This window comes from Kryptolebias marmoratus, linkage group LG18 (genome assembly GCF_001649575.2).
Source record: "Kryptolebias marmoratus isolate JLee-2015 linkage group LG18, ASM164957v2, whole genome shotgun sequence".
NCBI lineage: Eukaryota > Metazoa > Chordata > Actinopteri > Cyprinodontiformes > Rivulidae > Kryptolebias > Kryptolebias marmoratus.
This window is the reverse complement of record NC_051447.1, coordinates 11,197,931-11,217,680: the sequence shown is the minus strand read 5'-3', so window position 1 is coordinate 11,217,680 and position 19,750 is coordinate 11,197,931. Positions and strand designations below refer to the sequence as shown.

Below are 19,750 nucleotides of genomic sequence, written 5' to 3'. Positions count from 1 at the left end.
GCATGATCCGTTAGTTGTGAATGACTCTCAGCTACTACCATGCCAAGTTTTAGCGCCACATCTGTAAAATTCCCTGAGGTACAGCCATTTTTATGTAGACTAAGGTCGATTAGCTGTGGCGGCCATCTTAAATTGGATTGCCTCCTAAAGTTAATGAGTTGCAGATGGGCATCCAGTGATTGCTGCCTGAGAGTTTCACTGAAATCCATTTTGTGATTTGGTAGATATTTTGCTAACAGACAAACAGGGTGAACTCCAACAGTTATTGCCAAGGTTTTAGGCAAAGACATTACACAATGTATAAGTGTTGAGAACACTACTCAGCTACGATGACACCAAGTTTTAGCTCAGTACCTGGAAAATTGACTGAATTAAAGCCATTTGGGGGTTTCCGAAGATGGTTTTGTTATGGCGGCCACCTTAAACAGGGTTGACTTGAAAAGGTAATCAGTTGTAGATGTCAACCCCACTTTCATTTAAAATCTATTAAGTGGTTCACCGACAGTACATACAAATGAACACACGTTACGGCTCTGCCTCCGGTGGCGGGCGATCATAAGGTCAGGTGTGTTTGTCGTAAAAAGGAAGAGATGTTTCTGGAATCGTTCAGATCATCTTTAAATTCAGCGAGCTTTGTCAGCACTTAATAGTTTAAGTTTATGCTCGGCTGAAGCTTACTCGTTCTAAAAGGTCGTCACAGAAACCACAGAATGATGAACTGATTGTTGACGCAGTTCTAACCTCAGGCCGATTCAGCTTACAGAAAGAAAAGAAACAGACTAACAAGACAAGATAAAAACTATAACTCAGTGCTTAAAATAGACTGTGCTGTTTTTGTCACACCCCTAATTTAAATACATCAAATCAGCTATATATTTGTTCTGCCACTCCACTTCTTTTTATCTTTTCTACTATTTGTAACATTTCCAACTATAGTGTTGAAAAAAACCTCAAGCTTTAACTCCCTGGAAACAACAAAGGGCAGGCTGAACTTGTTGTCTTGACACACCTCCGTCCTTTTTGGTCATCGTTGTTGCTTTAATTTTTAATTAATGTGCTGTTACAGGTTTGTTTAGCACTGACAGCTATAGCACCAACGCTGCTTCCACTTTGCCCAAGGCATTGTGGGTCATCTGCTGTTCTCTAAGATGCACGTAATGCACAATCTCTTCTGCACCCTGGGACCCAGTGACTTAGACGATAAGAGGTTAAATGATCAGAATAGACTTATATAAACACAGTGGCAGCACCATGCTGTTTGTTTCGTTTTGTATCAGATTTGTTTGCCCGCCGACTTCACGGCAGACACTGCATTGTCAACATACGAGAGACCCTCCAAATATTTACAAATCGTCTTGGCAGGAAAGCTCATGTCTATTTTTAAGAGACGTGAAATCATGCTAAAAGGTGGTGTGCACAAATTTACTCAAATCTGCAACTGAAATAAGCAAAGTGTGTGCAAAAAAAACGTGATAAATGTACAGTTTTTGATATCTTGTGTAGTTAAATTTGTCCTGGAAGTCAAACTGACCCTACTACTGTCTAATTGCCCATCATACAGAATATGAGGAAATGTGTTGTGTTTTCAGAGCAAGATGTGTGGACTAAGCGAGCAGGAGAGACCGTATGCTGCAGATCCTTCCATTATTATTGGTGCAATGCTTTAATTATCAGCCCCATCATTAATCGCCTTGTTACGGTAGTTCCCAATGACCTTAAAAACTTCAGGACTTGCTGTAGCCGTGACAGCACTTTCACATTAGGCTTGCTTCGACGTGGAATGTTATCGCTGCTTCTTCCACCCCTAGAGTTTGGCTCCAGCAGGTGCTTTTTTATTTTTATTTTTTATGACAACAAAAAGTTGAAAACACCCACTGGATCATCACTGATTTCGGTGTGACTTTAAGCACAAAAAAGACTTTCATCTTGAACCCACAGAAAAATGGTGTGATTTGTCATTATCACACGTTCTCTTCATCGCAGCAGTTGTTACCTTTCGCTGCTGCTGTTTTAGTTCAAAAAAATGAGCTCTGCTGTTGCACCGGAGAGAAAATTCTCCTAACAGCTTCCCTCAGCCTCACATTCTGAAATCATTCTAATTTGATTTTCCACCTGATTGCACACGTTGTCAGCTACTGAGAGACATCATAAGCAGAAACAGGTACTTCAGTGGATTTTTTTTTCTTTATTGCAATTTCCTCACATCCATTAGAGTTTAATAAAAAAGTTTAAACCTGACAGTAATATAATACACTTATATTACCAGCACCTGCTGCCAAATAGCTATAACTCTGTCAATTATGTAGATATTGCGCTAAAATTTGGTGAGCTAGTAGCTGAGAGTCATCCCCAACACATACTTTGAGCGCTGACATTCCTTCAGGATATCCCCTGCCTTTAATACAAAATGTATCTCACGTGATTTCAAAACATGTTTTATTTTGTACCCAGAGATTTAGCAGAAATACACTTTGACTCTTTGTCAAAAGAGAAATTGGACTCATGTCTTGGTAATGACAGACAATCACAATGAAACACATGAGGTTTTAGTCACAGTTATGTATGAGTCTCATGATTGGTAGTATTTAAAAACATCAGCCCACGCATAGCGCTTATCACACACACACACACAGATCTGTGTGGGGGCAGACACACACAGGCTGAAGTCATGAGTGAAAGCAGTGGGCACGCTACTACCGAGTGATGTACAAGCCTCGCAAATCTGTTAACATGACAAAAGATGGGAGGGTGGGTTCTATCAGGCTCCTCTTTAATACCTAATAAAAGAAGCATAACGTAGCTGTTTTGGTTGTTTTGATATCTGCTAAAACAGGAACCTGATTTTCGTGTCTGTATTGGATCACAAAGTTGAAAAACTTTGTGATCCAAAGAGAAAAAGAGAAACTTTAAAAGTACTCTATGCAATATATAAAAAGAAACATTACAAAAGGTTATCTGAGCTACATCAAATGGTGCAGTTTGAAAGAGTTTACGCCAGTGGTTTTTGAGGTATATGTTGACGTGCAAGTTTGGAACGCGGGTACGCACTCAATGTAAACTGATGCCGCTGAAAACCACGTGGGATCTTTAGCCGTACGACTGAACTACATTAGGCTGGCCTTAGTCTGTGTAGGTAAACCAATATGGTGGAATCAGACAAGTGTAGAATCTCATAGAAGACGTTTACCTACTTTCAGTCACTTCGGCTGTTTCTGCAGGAAGACATACGCCATAGGTGGCATCCGGTCACAAACTTTGCTCATAAATTTTTAATTTAAAGAAACAATAACTGTCAATATGAGAAAAGAACTGTGTAGATTTTAGTTCTTATAATGTGTTGTTTTTTTTTTTTATTTATTTTAGCAGTCTTTATGACACTGCAGTGAGTACCTTTTAATTTGCTCTTTTATTGGGAAAAAAATGCATCTGTTAGGTCCATTATGTTCAGCTGATTTTACATGAATCCAATCAACAGCTGTTCGCCCAAAACGACGAGCTTTATGGAGGACATCCACACCACCAGTGGGATTCATCCACGGAGAACGATGACAGATTGCACTAATTTTTTTTATTAGGAAATCCACATAAAAATCTGACCATATTCTGAGAATAATTATCAGTTTTGATGACAAAAAAAAACTTGCTTCAGTCACTTCTCGTTTTTTTTTTTTTTTTTTTTTTTATGAAATTGTTCCTCGTAGCTGGGTTCCATCTGCTGACAGTGAATTCCCAAACACAGATTGCTGTCATCATGGTGTTTCTCCACTATGTATCATTGTGCTTTGAGACAGGAAGCCTTGCCCTGAAGCTTTCACAGTAATAGTTTTTCTAATTTATTTTCAGTAGCCTCTGCGGAGTTGTCTGGTTCTCGTTTAATTGCAGCTCATTCTATCCTATCAAAAAACAAACAGAGGATACGCGGTAAGAACTTTTCATAGGAACTTTGCAATCTGTTAATCCCTCTGGGATGTTGCAGTCTCTGAGCCAGTTATGTGGATATAATTGTCATTATCAGCTAATAAGCACTCTTAAAAATTGAATTTGTGGTTCAAAAGAAATCATATGTAAGCAAGCACAACCAAAAGAAAATGCATAAAAGCACAATTTCTTTTACCATTTTATTAATTCAGTGTCAAAACATTTCAAGACTGCCATCTACCACGACTTTCACACCCAGTAGTCCACCCTTTTATTGGCCACTTCTGAAGGCAAAAGGACGAATTTGGTTGTGCCTTTGTGTGTGTTTGTCTGTACCGTTAGCAAAATGAAGCACTGGATGGATTTTATAATTGTGTGGTTTTATGCATTCTAATGACTTCTTCATACTTTGTGCTATTTTAGCCATTGATACATCAAAACATTTAGGGTTCATGTTGGTTTTTGTAACTTTTCTAAATTTTTACCTTCATTTGCAAAACCCTTCCCTATAGAAATACATCAAGATCTCATCAGTTCCTTCATGAACATACTAGCACTATTTTGGTCTTCTTATGCTTTTTTTTTTGCTACTTTTAGCTTTTAACCAGCAGATGCTACTTTATTTAGCTAGCCTGTTGCTACATTTTGATAGCCTTTGCTGCTTTTAGCTACTTTTAGTTAGCCTTTTGTTACTTTTACCTTGCATTTTGCTACTTTTAGCTTCTAGATAGCCTTTTTGCTAATTTTAGCTTTTAGCTAGCATTTTCAACTTTTAGCTTTAACAACACAGTTTCAGATTCTTCAGCAAATTTCAGCAAAGTCGTTCAGCATTCAGGAATCATGCTGCATTTTTGCAAACAACAACAAAAACCAGTTTCTCTGGTTGTTTATAGTTTCTCTACAAGTTTAATGCTCATCTCATTAAGGAGGAAGGCAACACTTGGCACATGAGCTGTGAACTTTAAATGGCTGCTCTCAGAACAAAGCAGCAACTGTGGAGGGTTTTGGACACTGTTTCACTGTGTTGGTAATAAAATCGCCCATGCACTTAATGTTTCCTAATTCCTTCTGTTTGTGTTTATCACTCGTGCTCACTCATGCGCCACCATTAAACCTTCTGCCCTCTGGTGGGAAAAAAAAGAGAGAACTGGAGAGCTCAGGATGGAATGAAACCACAAAAAGGTTAAAAACTAAACCAAGCAGAAAGCGACTGGACACAGAAATAACCTGACTTTGGCAGAAAATGCTTTTTTTTTTCTTGTATGACATTTGTGGAATGAAAACCTCAGATTGTTAGAGTCATAAACTCATGATATAGTTCTGTTTTGTTCCTACTCTAAATGAGGTTCGTTGAGCTTAATAACATTTAAGCTGATGGATGACACAACGTCGTCAGTCCAGGTACAACTGCAGAAGCCTGCAGCCATTTATTTACTCCTAATCGTCTGCGTATTGAATTACTGATGTGGAAGACAAGGCTAAAAAATGTACTTAGTGATCTGTTTTGGTCCAAAAGGAAGTCCTGTTTCATTGAAGATTATTGCGTTAAAAACTAATCACTGGGAATTAGATGAGACGCAGACGTAAGTTCTCAATTATGATTTAATGTTATCTGCGAGCCTTATTTCCTTGTCGCATGTTGTCTTTTCTTTTCATTTATGGATATCTCTCCCACAAAAAGATCATTATGGTTTGTGTACAGCTGTGTTTCTCTGAGTAGCACTAAACAAGTCTAGACAATCCACTGTGCTTGCTGCCAAAACACAGCCCCAGTCTTTTAATTATCAGATTTACATGGTGGAACGATCTAGTTAAATGGTCTGTCTTACTGGGCTAAGTGGAATCTCCTATGAGTTGTGGCTAAATCGGCAACAAATGCCTCTTTTTATTGAAGATTTCTTGATGGAGATTGAAATCCTGCTCAAACTTGGATCCGTAAATAAGCCCAAGATTGAAGCTTTCTTCAAAGTAAACTGCAATTCTCTTCCCCTTTTACCTTTTTATCTGTGTGTAGTCATGCATACTTCCTTCAGAAATATTTCCAGGGGGGGTATGTGGTGACATTGTAACCAGGGCAGAGTGGTATTCAGCCTGTCTTTGGGTGGAGCGATGCCTTCACAGGCTGTCCGAAATATGTCCACTGAACAGAAAACAGAAGCCTTTCAGTAGGTTTATTTTTAATGTTTTACATAACAATAAACCACAAGTTAAAGAAACAGCTCTAAAAGCACTGATTTTACTTTTAAGATAATTTTTTTATTACCATTAGCCAGCAAAAATCCACTTAGATTGTTCAAATTATGAAATTTTATGATACAAAACAGTGAGTACCAAAAAGAACCTCCAGACAAAGTCAATATTTGTGTGAATGCTGATTCAACAATCACAATCGTTTTCCTGTTTTTAATTTTCTTTGTACATTTTTTGCACTCTTAGTATGTCTGTGTATATATTTTCCTGGTTTAGGCATTCATATATCAAAACATTCGGCTCAATCAGCAGACGGCTGCTATGACTTTTAGTTTTCATACTTTTCAAAATATTCAACTCTATTGACAAATACAACGAGATCTCTTTAATTCCTTTAAAAACAATGATCTCTTAAACATAGTTCAGCATGCGCTATCTTTGCATTTTTTGCTATATTAAGCTTTAAGAAACTATTTTGTTGTTTTAGCGTTTTAGGCACAGTTTTGGTTATTTTAGTTTTCAGCTTCTGTTTTGCTAAATTTAGCTTTTAGCTGCTGTTTTGCTAATTTGATGCTTTAGTTACCATTTTGCTAATCAGATTTTTCAGCTTAAAATTAGTTGATTTTAGCTTTTAGCTGCTGTTTTGCTCATTTAGGTTCTGTTTTGCTTGTTTGAATATTATTCAGTTTTAGCTTCTTCAAGAAATTTCAGCAGTCCACATTCATACTACATTTAGGCAGAAAATGCTAAATTCTCGAGTTATTGTCTTTTCACAACAAATAGTAGTTCAATCCGTCGTCAAATCCGCTCCCCCTTTTCCTTATTTGTAAATATTTTATAGTCTTGTATTATTTAAAATGCAAACACGCTGCTGAATCTGTGAAGTTTGATTGATTTCGGTTGCCGTTTCCTCTGAGCACCAGTGAAGACAACAAGCAGCTCGAAAATACGAGCTTCACCCAAACGCACCACGCTCGCAAATCACCGGACAGCCTGAAAGCAACAAGCTTGACCGGACAAAACGCCCACCGCCGCAGTGCCGCAACTTCTCTGCGCTCCGACAGGAACTACCAGGACACCGGGGCTGTTTTCGACCCCCGCTGCACCGCAGTTTTGTGAGTATTTTGTCAGTCGTGCCATTCAGACGCGAGTTTTGTCGACGCAACCGTGAGATAATTTGGGTCAACTTCGTCCTGCGCATCAACAGCCGCAGGTGTGTTTATTTCGGGATGCTGCTCGGCTCCGTGTCCCCTCTTGAGGAAGTGCGGGAGAAAGTTTGCCTTAAGCCCGTAAAACACGGGTATTTTCCAGTACGTAGGAGCAACACGGTGGCCAAAGTCCAGTTTGTCTTAGGAAGGGCATGTCCAATCTCAGCCCGGGGGAGAGATAATGAGCCAGGTGTGGAGGGACGGAAGTGCGGCAGCACCGGACAGGACACAAAAACACAACAAGTTTCATGAAACTCTTCAAAACAGTCTGTGGTTTGCACCTCAGGACCAGTTTGTTGTTTGTTTTCTTCTTCTCCTTGTTTATATACCTTCTGAACTCAAAACCTTAAGTTAATTGCCCTAAACAACATTAAGCTCGTGTCCCTTGTGTGGTATTGAGAGATGTCACGTGATCTGTTAGCGCCCAGAGTGTGTGTTAGGAATGGCTCTCAGCTACTACGTCACCTGATGTAACTCAGCATCTCATGTTTGTGTTGGCTGTGGCGGCCATCTTCAATTAGGTTGACTCCAAATTTCCAGTGTTTAATTTCTGAGAGTTTCATTAGAATACATGTATTGGTTAATGAGGTATTTTGCCAATGCTACAGACATTAGCAACATGTTCAAAACTCAAAATATGTTCTTTTGTGCCACAACTTTTCTCACGATTTTTTTTCCACAGCAAAAGGGGAACAATAGAAAGTCCTGCAGTTATTAGGCTTGGCCTACAGTGTGACTCATTATATTTGAAGTTGTACTTTATGGTTAACAATTAACATCTGGTGGTAGCGCATGTTGATAGCAACTTTTAAAACTTTTACATTCAAAAGCCAGCAGTCAAACATTCAAGAGAGGACTTGACTATTCAGCATGCTCCCACTTCCACACACACACAGTTCAGTCAGGTCTGAGGCGTCTCTGTAACGTGTCAGCTTTAACCCTGCTCTCATTCTGCCTTTTGCTTTCACATTAACATGCACTAAAGGCACCTATTTTTCTTCTTTCCAGCTGTTACTTTAAAATCAGAAAGGGGTCACCATAAGGTCACATTGTTGTCATGCCATTTTAGGCATCAGCAACGGGGCAGTGGCTTCGATAACTATGTTCTAGTCAAAGATGCTTATGGTGTTCATTAAAAATGTTGACTTTTTTTTCCTTTGAGGAACTAGTTCGTTCCAGCACTCTATCCACGTGAAACCTAGTTAATTATTAATTCAGCACTCACTCACCTCCAAAGTTGTCTCCTTTCCCAGTTTTACCTATTGAAAGGGTTTAGTATAATAAACCTGGAGTATTTTCCTGAGTTTAGCTCTCTGAAGGACGCTCTATAGATCAGATTTATGGATCTAAGTGCTTCCTGGCCCGTGGCCTTTTATTTACAGAACTGAGACTGCACACTCACTTATTTAGAGTACTTTCTTTGCTGTGAATAATGTAAGTATGTTGTTTGTGCTGGAACAAGTAGATGATATTATAAACATTGTAAACAAACTAAAAAGTCATGGGAAAAATGCCTTTTTTTTTTTTTTAAAAGGAGCAGCTGCTCTTGCTTGTAAACTAATCTTAAGTTGCCACGGTTACTGATCATAAGACATGTTGAAGATGTGCCTCCAGTATCAGGAGGAATCACCGAGGCAGCGCAGTGTTTAATCCAGCATAGAAAAACCCTTAACAGTAAAATAAAGGAATAAACAAGAACAAAATGACCCGAGTCTCTGCAACAAGCTGCCACTAGCGGGACACCATTCTGGGATCAAAAAAAAATTGTGTTTTTCATTACATGGTTTGCTGCTCTTTCCTCATACTTTTCTTTTTGTTTTTAAAAAAAAAAAAAATCTCTCAGGACTGAAGTGGAGGTAAGAAGATGTCAGCCGTTTATAAAGAGGACCAGGAGGACTGGTTGACCGTGTGTCTGAAGTACCTGCTCTTTGTTTTCAACTTTCTCTTTTGGGTAAGTGGCTTTCAGCGAGGATCATGCCCGCTCTGCTTGAAACACACACTGTATAAATGTTTTAACGTGTAGTTTGACACTTGTGAGAGTTTAAGACAGACCTATGTACTCAAGCTATGGTGAGTCAGAGTGCTGTTGGGCTTGTCAGTGTACACTGGCAGAAAGATGTATGAAACCTGCACTCGGGCACCCCACCTAATGGCACTGCAGTTCACTTCTTCAATAATGATTTTCTGCTTACTTTGGAATGATTTTAGAGCCTGAGAAAAGAACCTAGATGCAGAGACAGATCTATGGACGAGACTTTTTAAGAACAAAACCGCATCAATCTTTGTTATGAAGGCTTCAGCTAATGCTCTGCCAATGCATTACAGCTTCTTTCTAGAAGAAACATTAATCTCTTTCATCTGAAAGCGCCTCAGGCTGGAACCTGGATCAGTTTTAGAAAAGGCGCACGTCCTGTCAGGACATTGTCCTGCTGATCTTTACTGTCATCATAATTTGCTTCTTGTGATAATACCATGCAAAGACTCTGCTCTCTATCAGCTTAGACGGCCCGAGAATAGATTTTAAGAACAAGAATATTGATATGACCCGAAACAAGCAATAACTGCTGAATCTGACAAATGCTGTTAACCTCGGTCGCCTTTGGCCAATGTCCTATCCAGTTTGAGAATGATGATGAGTGAACACAGACTTTAAGGCCCTTTTTATAATTCTGTTGTTTTCTTATAATTCAACGGAACTTGTTTAGGCAAAAACAAATTTCTGGGCATATGCATCTGTCAGTGTGTGGTTTATCCAACTGGTGCATCCTTGATTGGGCACATTTTACTGTGGAAAAGAGGAAAAGGATGGGAGGATGAAGGGGAAAGACTGTAAGGCATTTCCTATTTGTCTGCGTGTGAACGTCATAAGATGCAAAGACCAGATCTCGAAGCCACTCTGGATCAGTTACTCAGGATTGTTTTGAAGGAAGTAGTCATCATGTCCTGACTTGATCTCTGAAGTCACAAACCTCCCGTGGCTGTTTTTGGACCACTTTCCTTGTTTCTTCTCAGGTTTCCTCTCATTTCTCTCTGCCCTCTTTTATGACCTTTTCCTACTTTTTTTCTTTTTTTTTCCGCCCCTACATCAGTGACTCATCTAATGATGTTGAACTCACTTCCTTTCCTGAAAAGTGCAGCTTTTTTTTCCCCATGCTGGTCTTTTTTTAAAACGGACGTGCCACATTGTTTTTCCAATCACCGGAGCCTTGCGGCCTACTCATGACTTTTTATTTCTTAATATCTTTCTCACCTCTACTTTTGCAGATGGGTGGAGCTGCTGTCTTGGGTGTAGGAGTCTGGACAGTGGTAGAGAAGAGTGACTACTTGAGTCTGCTGGCTTCCAGCACCTTTGCTGTCTCAGCATATATCCTCATCCTGGCTGGCAGCCTAGTGGTGGTCACTGGTTTCCTTGGCTGCTGTGCTGTCATCCGGGAGCAGAGAAGCTGTCTGTCCACGGTGAGGCCGGAGTGACCGTTGAATTGTTTTCTTTGTTTCTGAGTGCTGTAGATGTTTGTTGTATGGATGGACATTTTAAGCAAAAACACTTGTTGAATTTATCTATAATAATTCAATGTTTCTTTTAATATTTGATTTTACTCTTGCAGGGCTAATTTCTGTAGCACAACAATTGTCAGCACAACCACAAACTGTTTAAAAGCAGAAAAAAAGTCTTTATCAGCACTAATCTCTGCTGCTGCTTTATGATTAAGGACCGATGCCTGTTTGGCTTAAAAAAAACAACAACAAAAAAACGTGTCCACACAGTTGGGACTTGCGGTGAATTAAAGTATTAAAGTTTGCTCATCCCATGACCAGCAGATATGAAAATAAAAAGGTCTTTATATTTGGGTGGAAGTAAAGTTGAGCTCACCCTTGAGCATAGTTTCTACTTCATAATCCTTTCAGAGTAAACTATAGTGGCAGGAAGACACCGAAACACTCTTTTTGCAGGACTGGCGGTGTTACAATCTGTTGGAGCGCAAATAGACTCACCATGGCACGTCACTACCAGGTGCAGGTGTTTCTGGGGATAAAAAAAAAGCATGACAGTCAAATACTCCATTTGTCGATTTTAATTAGACTTTAAATATTTGAACAATCACTGCCCATCCCTGGTCAGCTGATCATTTAGTTTATGACTGTGTAGCAGAGCGCTCATACCACAGCTTGTTTTTTATTGCCCATCTTTTTGCGCTTGCTTGATGAATAATGTCTCACTTAGAATAAAAAAAAAAAAGATGTAAGTGCTGGTTCCATTTAAGTATAAATAAAAATCTTTTTCCGACTTTTAGATGAACAGTGTCATGACTAACGTTGTAAAAAAAGGCTCTGTTTCAAACAAGTCGAAGGCCTGTGAGGAAAATAAACGATGGACAGGGGAAGTTGCGGTTTAATCTTGACAATTTGAGGGTCAGTGGTTGGATTCAGGGTTTACCAGTCTGAAGTATGTCGATGTGTCCTTATGCAAGACACTAAATCCTGAATTGCTCCGGGTATATGTGTGTGATTGAGATAAAGCATTACACATGCTCAGAAACTGGATAAGTGAATTGTTTTGTGGTGTAATGTACTTGATTAGTCAACTGGACTATTAATCACTTTAGAAATGTGGACCATTTATTATGTAGTGCATTTGAAGGTTGTACAAGCAGAACAATTAACATGGGCCTTTTTAGCCTATGGTGCATGCACATGTACTAAAGACGTAAAATGTCCTTTACAGTCTGGTAATTGGATTTATTTTACAATATTTACTAATGTAACACTGAGCGTAGTACATTATAATTCTTAATTTTTTTTAAAGACGTTTGTTAAAGACTTGTATGTAGTTTATGATTTGTAAATCTTAGAAATGTGATGCATAATGAGCATCTATTATTAAACTATTCAGATGTTGGGCTCAGATTGACATGTCTGTACCGAGAAGCTAGCTGCGTGCCCTCTTGCACACCAGTTTCTGTTGTCTACGCATAGGTACATGACACTGATGTAGGAGCACGACATGGATCTCATTCGTGCCAACCCTGTTTTAAGGTCTGTCCCGAGATGATGACAAATGACTCTGACGAGACCCTTACTGTCCTCATTATTTTACAGGGACAGGGCCCAGTGGGAGAAAAGCGGGTGGGAGGTGAATGTTCACTGCTGCAGGGCTATTTATAGCTCTGCCTATCACTGCTGATGGATGCAGCAATAGGGGAAAAAAAAAAAAAAAAAAATCAGGGGGCTTGCAGGAGTTAAGTGGGAGAGAATTTGTAATGCAGTTTGCTTTGATTCAACAACACTGATGTGCTATTTATAGATCAGTATGTGGAAAATTAAGAAGTGATAGTTGCATGAACAGTGTGCATTTTTTTTTTTTTTTAAAGGTTGAAGTTGGCGTTTTGTGTGGGCAGCATACACACAGAAACTGAAGTGTTTTTTTTTAAATCTTGTAACCAAGAGTTACAGGGCTGATTGTGTCTCTGCATTACATGGTTACATTGGTAACTGCATGACAGCAGAGAACCACAGATGTACCAGACTCACACTGTTACTTTTTTCCCCACTTCATATAATCTGGTTGGAAGAAGTTTGGATCATTACTGAAGTGGAAAAGAATCTATAATAAATAAACTGATCAAATCTGTCACTTTGTTTTATTCACAAAGGGAGCTTGCATAAAACATTAAGTAATGATTATTCTTAAATTAGTCTTTTAGTTAAAAATGCACATCTTTGTATATTTTGGGACTGGTGGTTTACTAGTTGCCAACCTCCAATTGCTTCCTTTGATACTGTTGCATAACAGTATAAATAAGTCTGAAATGAACTGAGCCTTCAGTACTTGTACAACCACCTCTACGCTCCTGAAAGGCCATCTGCTCATGTGTGTTTTAATACGTTTTCCAATATTTTTTTCCTCCTGCAGCTGTTTGCCACCAGTAGTCTGAGATCACTTTGTTTGGCGTCGTGCTCTTGGGGTTAGAAGCGTTGGCCTTCGGTGGTTTTAAGAGAAACACTGCTGGTGGTTCTGTGGTCGCACTGCTCTGTCCCCTTCTGACAGCTGGATCCAATTAGTTCTGTGTGCTCGTATTACATGGGAAGGATTTGTTGGAAGGATTTGATAAATAATAAAAAGTTTCTGCGTCATTTGAGTTTAGAAAAGTTCCTTTTTTTAAAATCTCACTCATTAGGCTTTCAGGGTGAGCAGTTTTGTTTGCTGCAGTTTACACAACTATGCTCTTCACTAAATGCAGCCGTGTTCATCATTAGGATGCTTAAAATATGCTGCTTATTTACTTTTTTGGGTCATTTGTTTTGAGGTTGTTGATGCTTCTGTGAATAATTATAGTAATCTAATGTCTGATATATATCTAAAGTGACAGCTAAAATATAAATAATCTTAATGTCTTTATTGCTAAGATGTTTTCAAGTCTGCTATAATTAATACTAGAATTGGTTTCAAGCAGTGTTTAGTGAAGAGAGGAATCTGATTGTGAAGCCTGTCAGATTGCTTTCTGGTTGTCGGATTTTTTTTATTTAATTTTTTGGGTTTTTTTTTTTGTCCAGCCTTGCCATCTGCGTTAGAAGTGACAGATGCAGCAAAGTGACAGTTGATGAAAATTTATATAGAGCCATCTCCAATTTTAAGCAGCTTGAGTTGGTGAGGAGCTGGTTCAAGTGACAACCGTGGTGATGATTAAGAGGCTGAAACGTCTGAATGAAATCCAGGCTTATGGCTGATTTATTAAATTGCTCTATTTCTTCCTTCCGTTTTGTTTCTCATCTGCAGTATTTCTTCTTCCTGCTGTTGATCTTCTTGATTGAACTGGTGGCTGGAGTACTGGCTTATGTGTACTACCAGAGGGTAAGTTATGAATACTTATTGGCGTCAAGTTGAACGATGCTTTACAGAAAAGACAGAACCTCTTAAGGTGAACTTCATTAAACTGAATTCTCAGTGCACCCATTCTTAACTTGAGCTTGACAGTAAATTAAACAACCTGTAGGCTCCAAAGAAATTTGACTGCACATAACATATTTAATAGATAATGGTTCCTCCTTCATTGTTCTCATTATTTATTCTGTTTGTTTCTGGTCTTCAGCTGAGTGACGAGCTAAAGCAGCACCTCAATCAGACAATGATTGAGAATTATGCCCAACCAGGGAAGGAGACGATTACGTCTGCAGTGGACAGACTACAACAAGATGTATGGGATGTATTAAAACATACAAAGAACATATTGTGTCTCTCAGCAAGGATGGTCATGTAAAGTTCCTTTAAATGCATTCCCCAGTACTCAGTCTTAAGTACTGGTAGTTTACTATTTAGCCCAAAAATGTAGTAATTGTCCTTTGTACTTCATTAGGATTTACATATATTTTTCCAAAATTCACAAGAGAATAAAGCAAACTAGTCCTTGCGAGGTAGAATAAAACTTTAGGAAAAAACTAAGCCTGTTTTGTGAGTCACAAGACATGGTAAACTACCACAATGTTGACATTAAGAAGTGGTTAGAACTAAATAGCTGATTAAACTCTTAAATATTTAACCGATATAATATGATAAGCTATTTCCATGTGCTCCTTATGTCGCTAAAGTGGTTATCATTAAACTGTGTGCTTTCATTTTCTCCCTCTCCAGTTCAAGTGCTGCGGCAGCAACAACTTCCAGGACTGGACGCAGAGCGTGTACATTTTGTCCACACAAGCAGAAAACCGAGTGGTCCCTGACAGCTGCTGTAAAACAGTCACTCCGATCTGTGGCGTCAGAGACCACCCCTCCAACATCTACAAGGTGGAGGTTAGTAAAGAGCTGACCTCCTGTGTGAATGTGCTGGATTTACTACAAGAGGGGTGAATGCTGCTCTGCTATGGTGCAAAATGTTTCTAAACATTCAAAATAATTGTGCTATCTTGGTGTCTTTTTAAGCTCCTGAATGAATTTGATTTGAAGAACAAGTTACAGCTTTTTCTAGCTGATTTAAGTCCTACAGGTATTTGTTTGAATTGTAACAAATATAAAAGTGTTGTTTTTTTTTGCAGTAGATGATCAGACCTTAGAGACAGAAACATAAGCATCAGTCATAATGTATGTTGTTCAAATATCTGCATATCACAACTGAACATCGTCATGCGTGTTTATTTTTTCATTGTTGTTACTGTGGATGTTTGATTTCTGTAAAAAATAGCTGTTTCCAAACCATTTCAGGCCAACAGATGATTCTTACATTGTCAAGTAACTAATAAAATAGGTAATTACACAGAAAGTAAAACCATCTGTTCTGCATTGTTTTCTTGCAGCAGTAGTTTAGATAAAATCAAATTATACTCAAATAAAAACAGGGAATTTCTGTTCATTGAATAATAATTTTGAGTTTTCCTCTGCAGGGGGGTTGCATCACTAAGCTGGAGCAGTTTCTTGCAGACCATCTATTGATCATCGGTGCAGTGGGGATTGGAGTGGCCTGTCTTCAGGTAAGTGGGACATGATCTGCAGTAAAGCAGATAAAAGACAGAAAACATTTCATCTGTTTTTATTCTGAGCAGGAGGTGCTTTATTCAGGCCTGGTCATTTAGTGAAAACCTGCTTTTAGCTTTGTGAATAAACAGCTTCTCTTTGTTGAATAAACCTCAGAGAACCCAGATGAATGGGTTTCAGGCTTTCCATTACTGAAAATATAACATGGCAGATCAATAACCTCTAAAATGGCATTTTTCATTTCACAGTGGTCTAACTGTCATCATTATGTGATTTTCTTCGCTGCTTTTATTTCATTTAGTCGATTCTGAAATAGACTCAAGCTTTTAAGCCCAGCAGAACCTAATGATCCATATCAGCCATCTCATTATGACCACCTGCTTACTTTTTTTGAGATGGCCCTCTCTTGCTGACATATATGAATATGACTAGTCTACAAAACTTTACGGTGGGTGGCAGATGGTAAAGTAATGTCTTTGGGATCACCAGGAAGCAGCTCTTCCCAGCAGAACAGTACAGTGTAACAAGAAAAGCAGGGTTTCTCTTTATCTGTCAGTAATCATAATATCATGGTTAATCCGAGAATTGGATGAAGTAAAAAATGTGAGACAAGTCTTTCTTTCTTAAGCTATAGACTTCAGTTAAAGACAACTAGTTGTGTAGTGTATGTGCTGCTATTCAACATGGAATTAAAGGGTTCATATTTACAATAACTGTTGCTTAAAACCTTTTTATTCCCAAATTACACAGTAAAGTAGATCCTGTAAGTATACAGAACATAAAAACCGAGGCAGAATATGCTTTAACATGTTCAAACTCAAGCAAATATTTACTTTCCTCTTGTAGGTTTAACACATCTCTCGTCAACTGTTATTTTGTGTCTGCAGTACATGTCATACTGACTCAGTTTTTGTTTAGATTAATGTCCAGTAATTTTACCTCTCTAACCTGATGTTTGTGCGCTGAAACTGTCCGTGTGTTGTTGTTTGGTCTCACTGTAGCTGGCCGGGGCACTCTTGACAGCCTGCTTTATCTATCTGCTCTATAAGGAAGAGGAAGAGGACTTTGGTGCATTGTAATTTGGTTCTAGAGCACCTTGGTGTTGTTAATCAAATGGATAGACCAGGTTGGAGGGCATTGTGGGTATTTGCATGTTTGTCTTTGTTTGACCTCCTGCTGTGTGTTAAACGTGAGAGCTGCTGTCTGCATGTCTACTAAATAATCTAAATGATTTTTTTGTGCAACGTGAAGCATGCAACTGCTTGGCTATGGTTTTGTGTTAAAACGCTCTGCTAACATGCTATGATAATGAGCTGTTCTGGACGTTGAGAATGTGAGAACGAGAGAAAGGTCAAACAGGAACCATTACTTCACACCTTCCTTCTGTGAAGTGTCCGTGTTGACGGACAGAGGAAAATGGGCATAATAGGCAGTACTGTAAGCAGCTATTAGATAAATTTATTTTTACCTGGATATTTGGTATTTCAAAACTGTAAGCAGAAGCAAAAACTTGACTTCAAAGGTTTCAGAGTTGATAAAATACCATTAATAATTCACCATGCATTTTCTCATACTATCACTTTCTATTGCTTTCAAGTGAGAGCTTTCGTCTTGTTTCTATAGTTACTTGCTTTTATAAACATTATTTGGGGTGCACAAATGTCAAGAAGCTATCAGAAATCCACTTCTTCCATCCAAATAACAGAGTTGCTTATGTGTTTAAACCAGCTCTGACATGGTTACTTTTACGTTCTTTTGTGTACAAAATTCAGACCCCCCCCCCACGAAAAAAAAAAAAAAAGTATTCTATACTACTTTCTGAGGTAAAGAGGCTCCTACATATATCTATCCCAGGTAGATTAGAATTTAAAAAATGGAAAACTTGCCTGGCTGGAGATGTTGACAGCCAATGATGAGGCTTTTAGAGGCTCAAAGATGGAATCTGGGCACATGCCTGTTCCTCCATTAGGCCTGATGGGGGTCAGTGGTGTTGCACACCATCTGTTCCTGCTGCGATTACTTTGTTTTTCTTGAACCGTATCTAAAATATTGCAGCTTTTTTATTTATTACATTTTTTTTAAATTATCTCAGTTTTAATTGAATGCGCAGTTCTTGTCTCCCCTTGTTTTATCAGCCTAAACTCAATTTTGCAATTGAATGCTTGGAGATTTTTCTTGAATGAATATGATTATCTTCCTAATATCTTGTGCAAATTAGTAATATTTACAGTATCTGTCTGTGCTCAGCTTCAAGCCTAAAGTGAGTTGAGTTTATTCACACTTGTGTGCTTGTTAGTTGTTACTTTTGAGACCTTTTTATCCGTGAGGAAGGAAAATACTAATATTACTAGTTGTGCATAAATGTGCTTTTCCTTGTTCCACCACCCCCTGGTTTTTTGTTTGCTCATGCAAGCCTGTGCACACATTCTGTTGTTGCAGCGATGCTTGCTTGACTCCTGACATCCCCATAGTAACCAGCTCCATACTTCCCAGTGATTTCTAACTCGCTTCACATTTAAATCTTCTCTACAACACATTCAGCAACATTTACGCTTTCTGCAGTCTTCCTTTTGACCCAACACTTGCTGTTTTCAGATCTGTGGGATGATTTTCACCTGCTGCTTGTACAGAAGGATCAAGATGGACCCTTACTGAGCCCATGGCCCCCAATAAACCGCTCTAAACATGCAGACGGAGCATAGACTGCTGGCACCCGACTTCAACCTCTGGATCTTAAATAATGAGCTGATAGTCCAAGACAAGGGCACATATGTCCCACCTCACACCCGTTCACCATCATTACAGTGAGAAACGAATCAAACAGTTGGATCTGGTTTGTTGTAGTAAATTCTGATTGGTTGACAGAAGCATTATGTTTGTCTTACGCATGCTTTGATCAGCTGAGAAAACAAGTCAAGTGCTGAAGAAATGTTGCAAAAATAATTTTTGACTAACAATGTTATTTTTTTAGTTTGCAGATATATTTAAAATGGTTTTAGCCTTTTTTACTATGAGTTAGATGATGAATATAAAATCACTGTGTACACTCATTATTGTTTTAAGAAATTAAACACATATCAGTTTCAGGATTCTGCTGGTAAGTGCTAAATGTGTGCCTGAAGATTTAAATGAAAGCTAAAAAAACAACATATTAAACTAGAAAATGAAAAGTGTTCTATTTGTAATTACGCCTTTTTTCCAGAGGACAGACTTGTAATAGCTCTGTGTAATAATCAAATCGAGTGAGTCCTGTTCAGAAGTGGCTGCTTAATCTGAGTTTATTGCTCCACTTAGTGGCTGGAACTAGTCAGTAAAAAGTTATGTCTTGAAACACATAAATGCATTTAAGATTGTTTTTTGTGTTTAACATTTACATTTTTCATCTTCTGAAAAAGATGAATTCATATTTCATCACATACTGATTTGTTCTCCACAATTAAGTTGATTCTGTGAGCCAAAGATGGGCCAATTTATTTTTTTTTAACGATTCTTGTCTGTAGTGTTGGGTTTGATCACTTTTGCCTTATTTTTATAAATAATGTCATGTATGTGTGATAAGTATTAAACCCTAAGTCAGTTATATGTATACAAAATATATGTTTGTGTTTTTGTTAAAGGATTTATATCATTTAAATTTATTACGACAGTAAGACCTCGTTGCCAGGACTAAATTCTCTGTGAAGGGGAATTCCCATGATTTTCATTTATTGTTTGTTGTTATCCTGATTAACTTCCAAAGGAAGAATGGTAACTTTTATAGTTTTCTTATTAGAAGATGTGACATGTGCTTCAACTCTTAGATGTTTTTTTTCTTGCAAAAAAGACTGGAAGCTTCTCAATGTTACATTTTTTATTGCCTTCAGATTTTTTTTTTATTTTAAATGAAAGTAAAATCTTTATTGTTGGCTGACAAACTGTCATGATTGGAAATGACAGTATATGATAATGGGAATGTTATTAGTGTAGAGCT

At 38.3% G+C, this 19,750-nt stretch overlaps 1 protein-coding gene across 3 annotated transcripts; it reads left to right on the top strand.

The window, feature by feature from the left end:
* The first annotated feature begins 6,778 nt into the window (after nt 1-6,778).
* tspan11 (tetraspanin 11) lies at nt 6,779-19,366 on the top strand. Of its 3 annotated transcripts, none has more exons than XR_005234456.1 (9): nt 6,779-7,223; nt 9,160-9,267; nt 10,581-10,772; nt 14,092-14,166; nt 14,405-14,509; nt 14,944-15,102; nt 15,690-15,776; nt 16,782-16,919; nt 18,376-19,366. XR_005234456.1 is itself a non-coding variant. In XM_017414762.3 (9 exons), exons 2-8 carry the CDS (start codon nt 9,181-9,183, stop codon nt 16,857-16,859), a joined length of 783 nt encoding a protein of 260 aa, XP_017270251.1. In that variant the 5' UTR covers nt 6,779-7,223; nt 9,160-9,180; the 3' UTR covers nt 16,860-16,906; nt 18,376-19,366. The 3 variants fall into 3 exon arrangements, 2 of the variants coding, with proteins under 2 accessions (XP_017270251.1, XP_017270254.1); XM_017414762.3 differs by having other exon boundaries at nt 16,782-16,906; XM_017414765.3 differs by lacking the exon at nt 16,782-16,919 and having other exon boundaries at nt 6,792-7,223.
* The last annotated feature ends 384 nt before the right edge of the window (nt 19,367-19,750 follow it).

Excerpts from the sequence above, each read along its gene's own strand:
- tspan11 (XM_017414762.3), top strand. The coding sequence starts at position 9,181 with ATGTCAGCCGTTTATAAAGAGGACCAGGAGGACTGGTTGACCGTGTGT. Across the intron at positions 10,773-14,091 it reads AGAGAAGCTGTCTGTCCACG|TATTTCTTCTTCCTGCTGTT; the intron begins GTGAGGCCGGAG and ends TCTCATCTGCAG. Across the intron at positions 15,777-16,781 it reads TTGGAGTGGCCTGTCTTCAG|CTGGCCGGGGCACTCTTGAC; the intron begins GTAAGTGGGACA and ends GTCTCACTGTAG.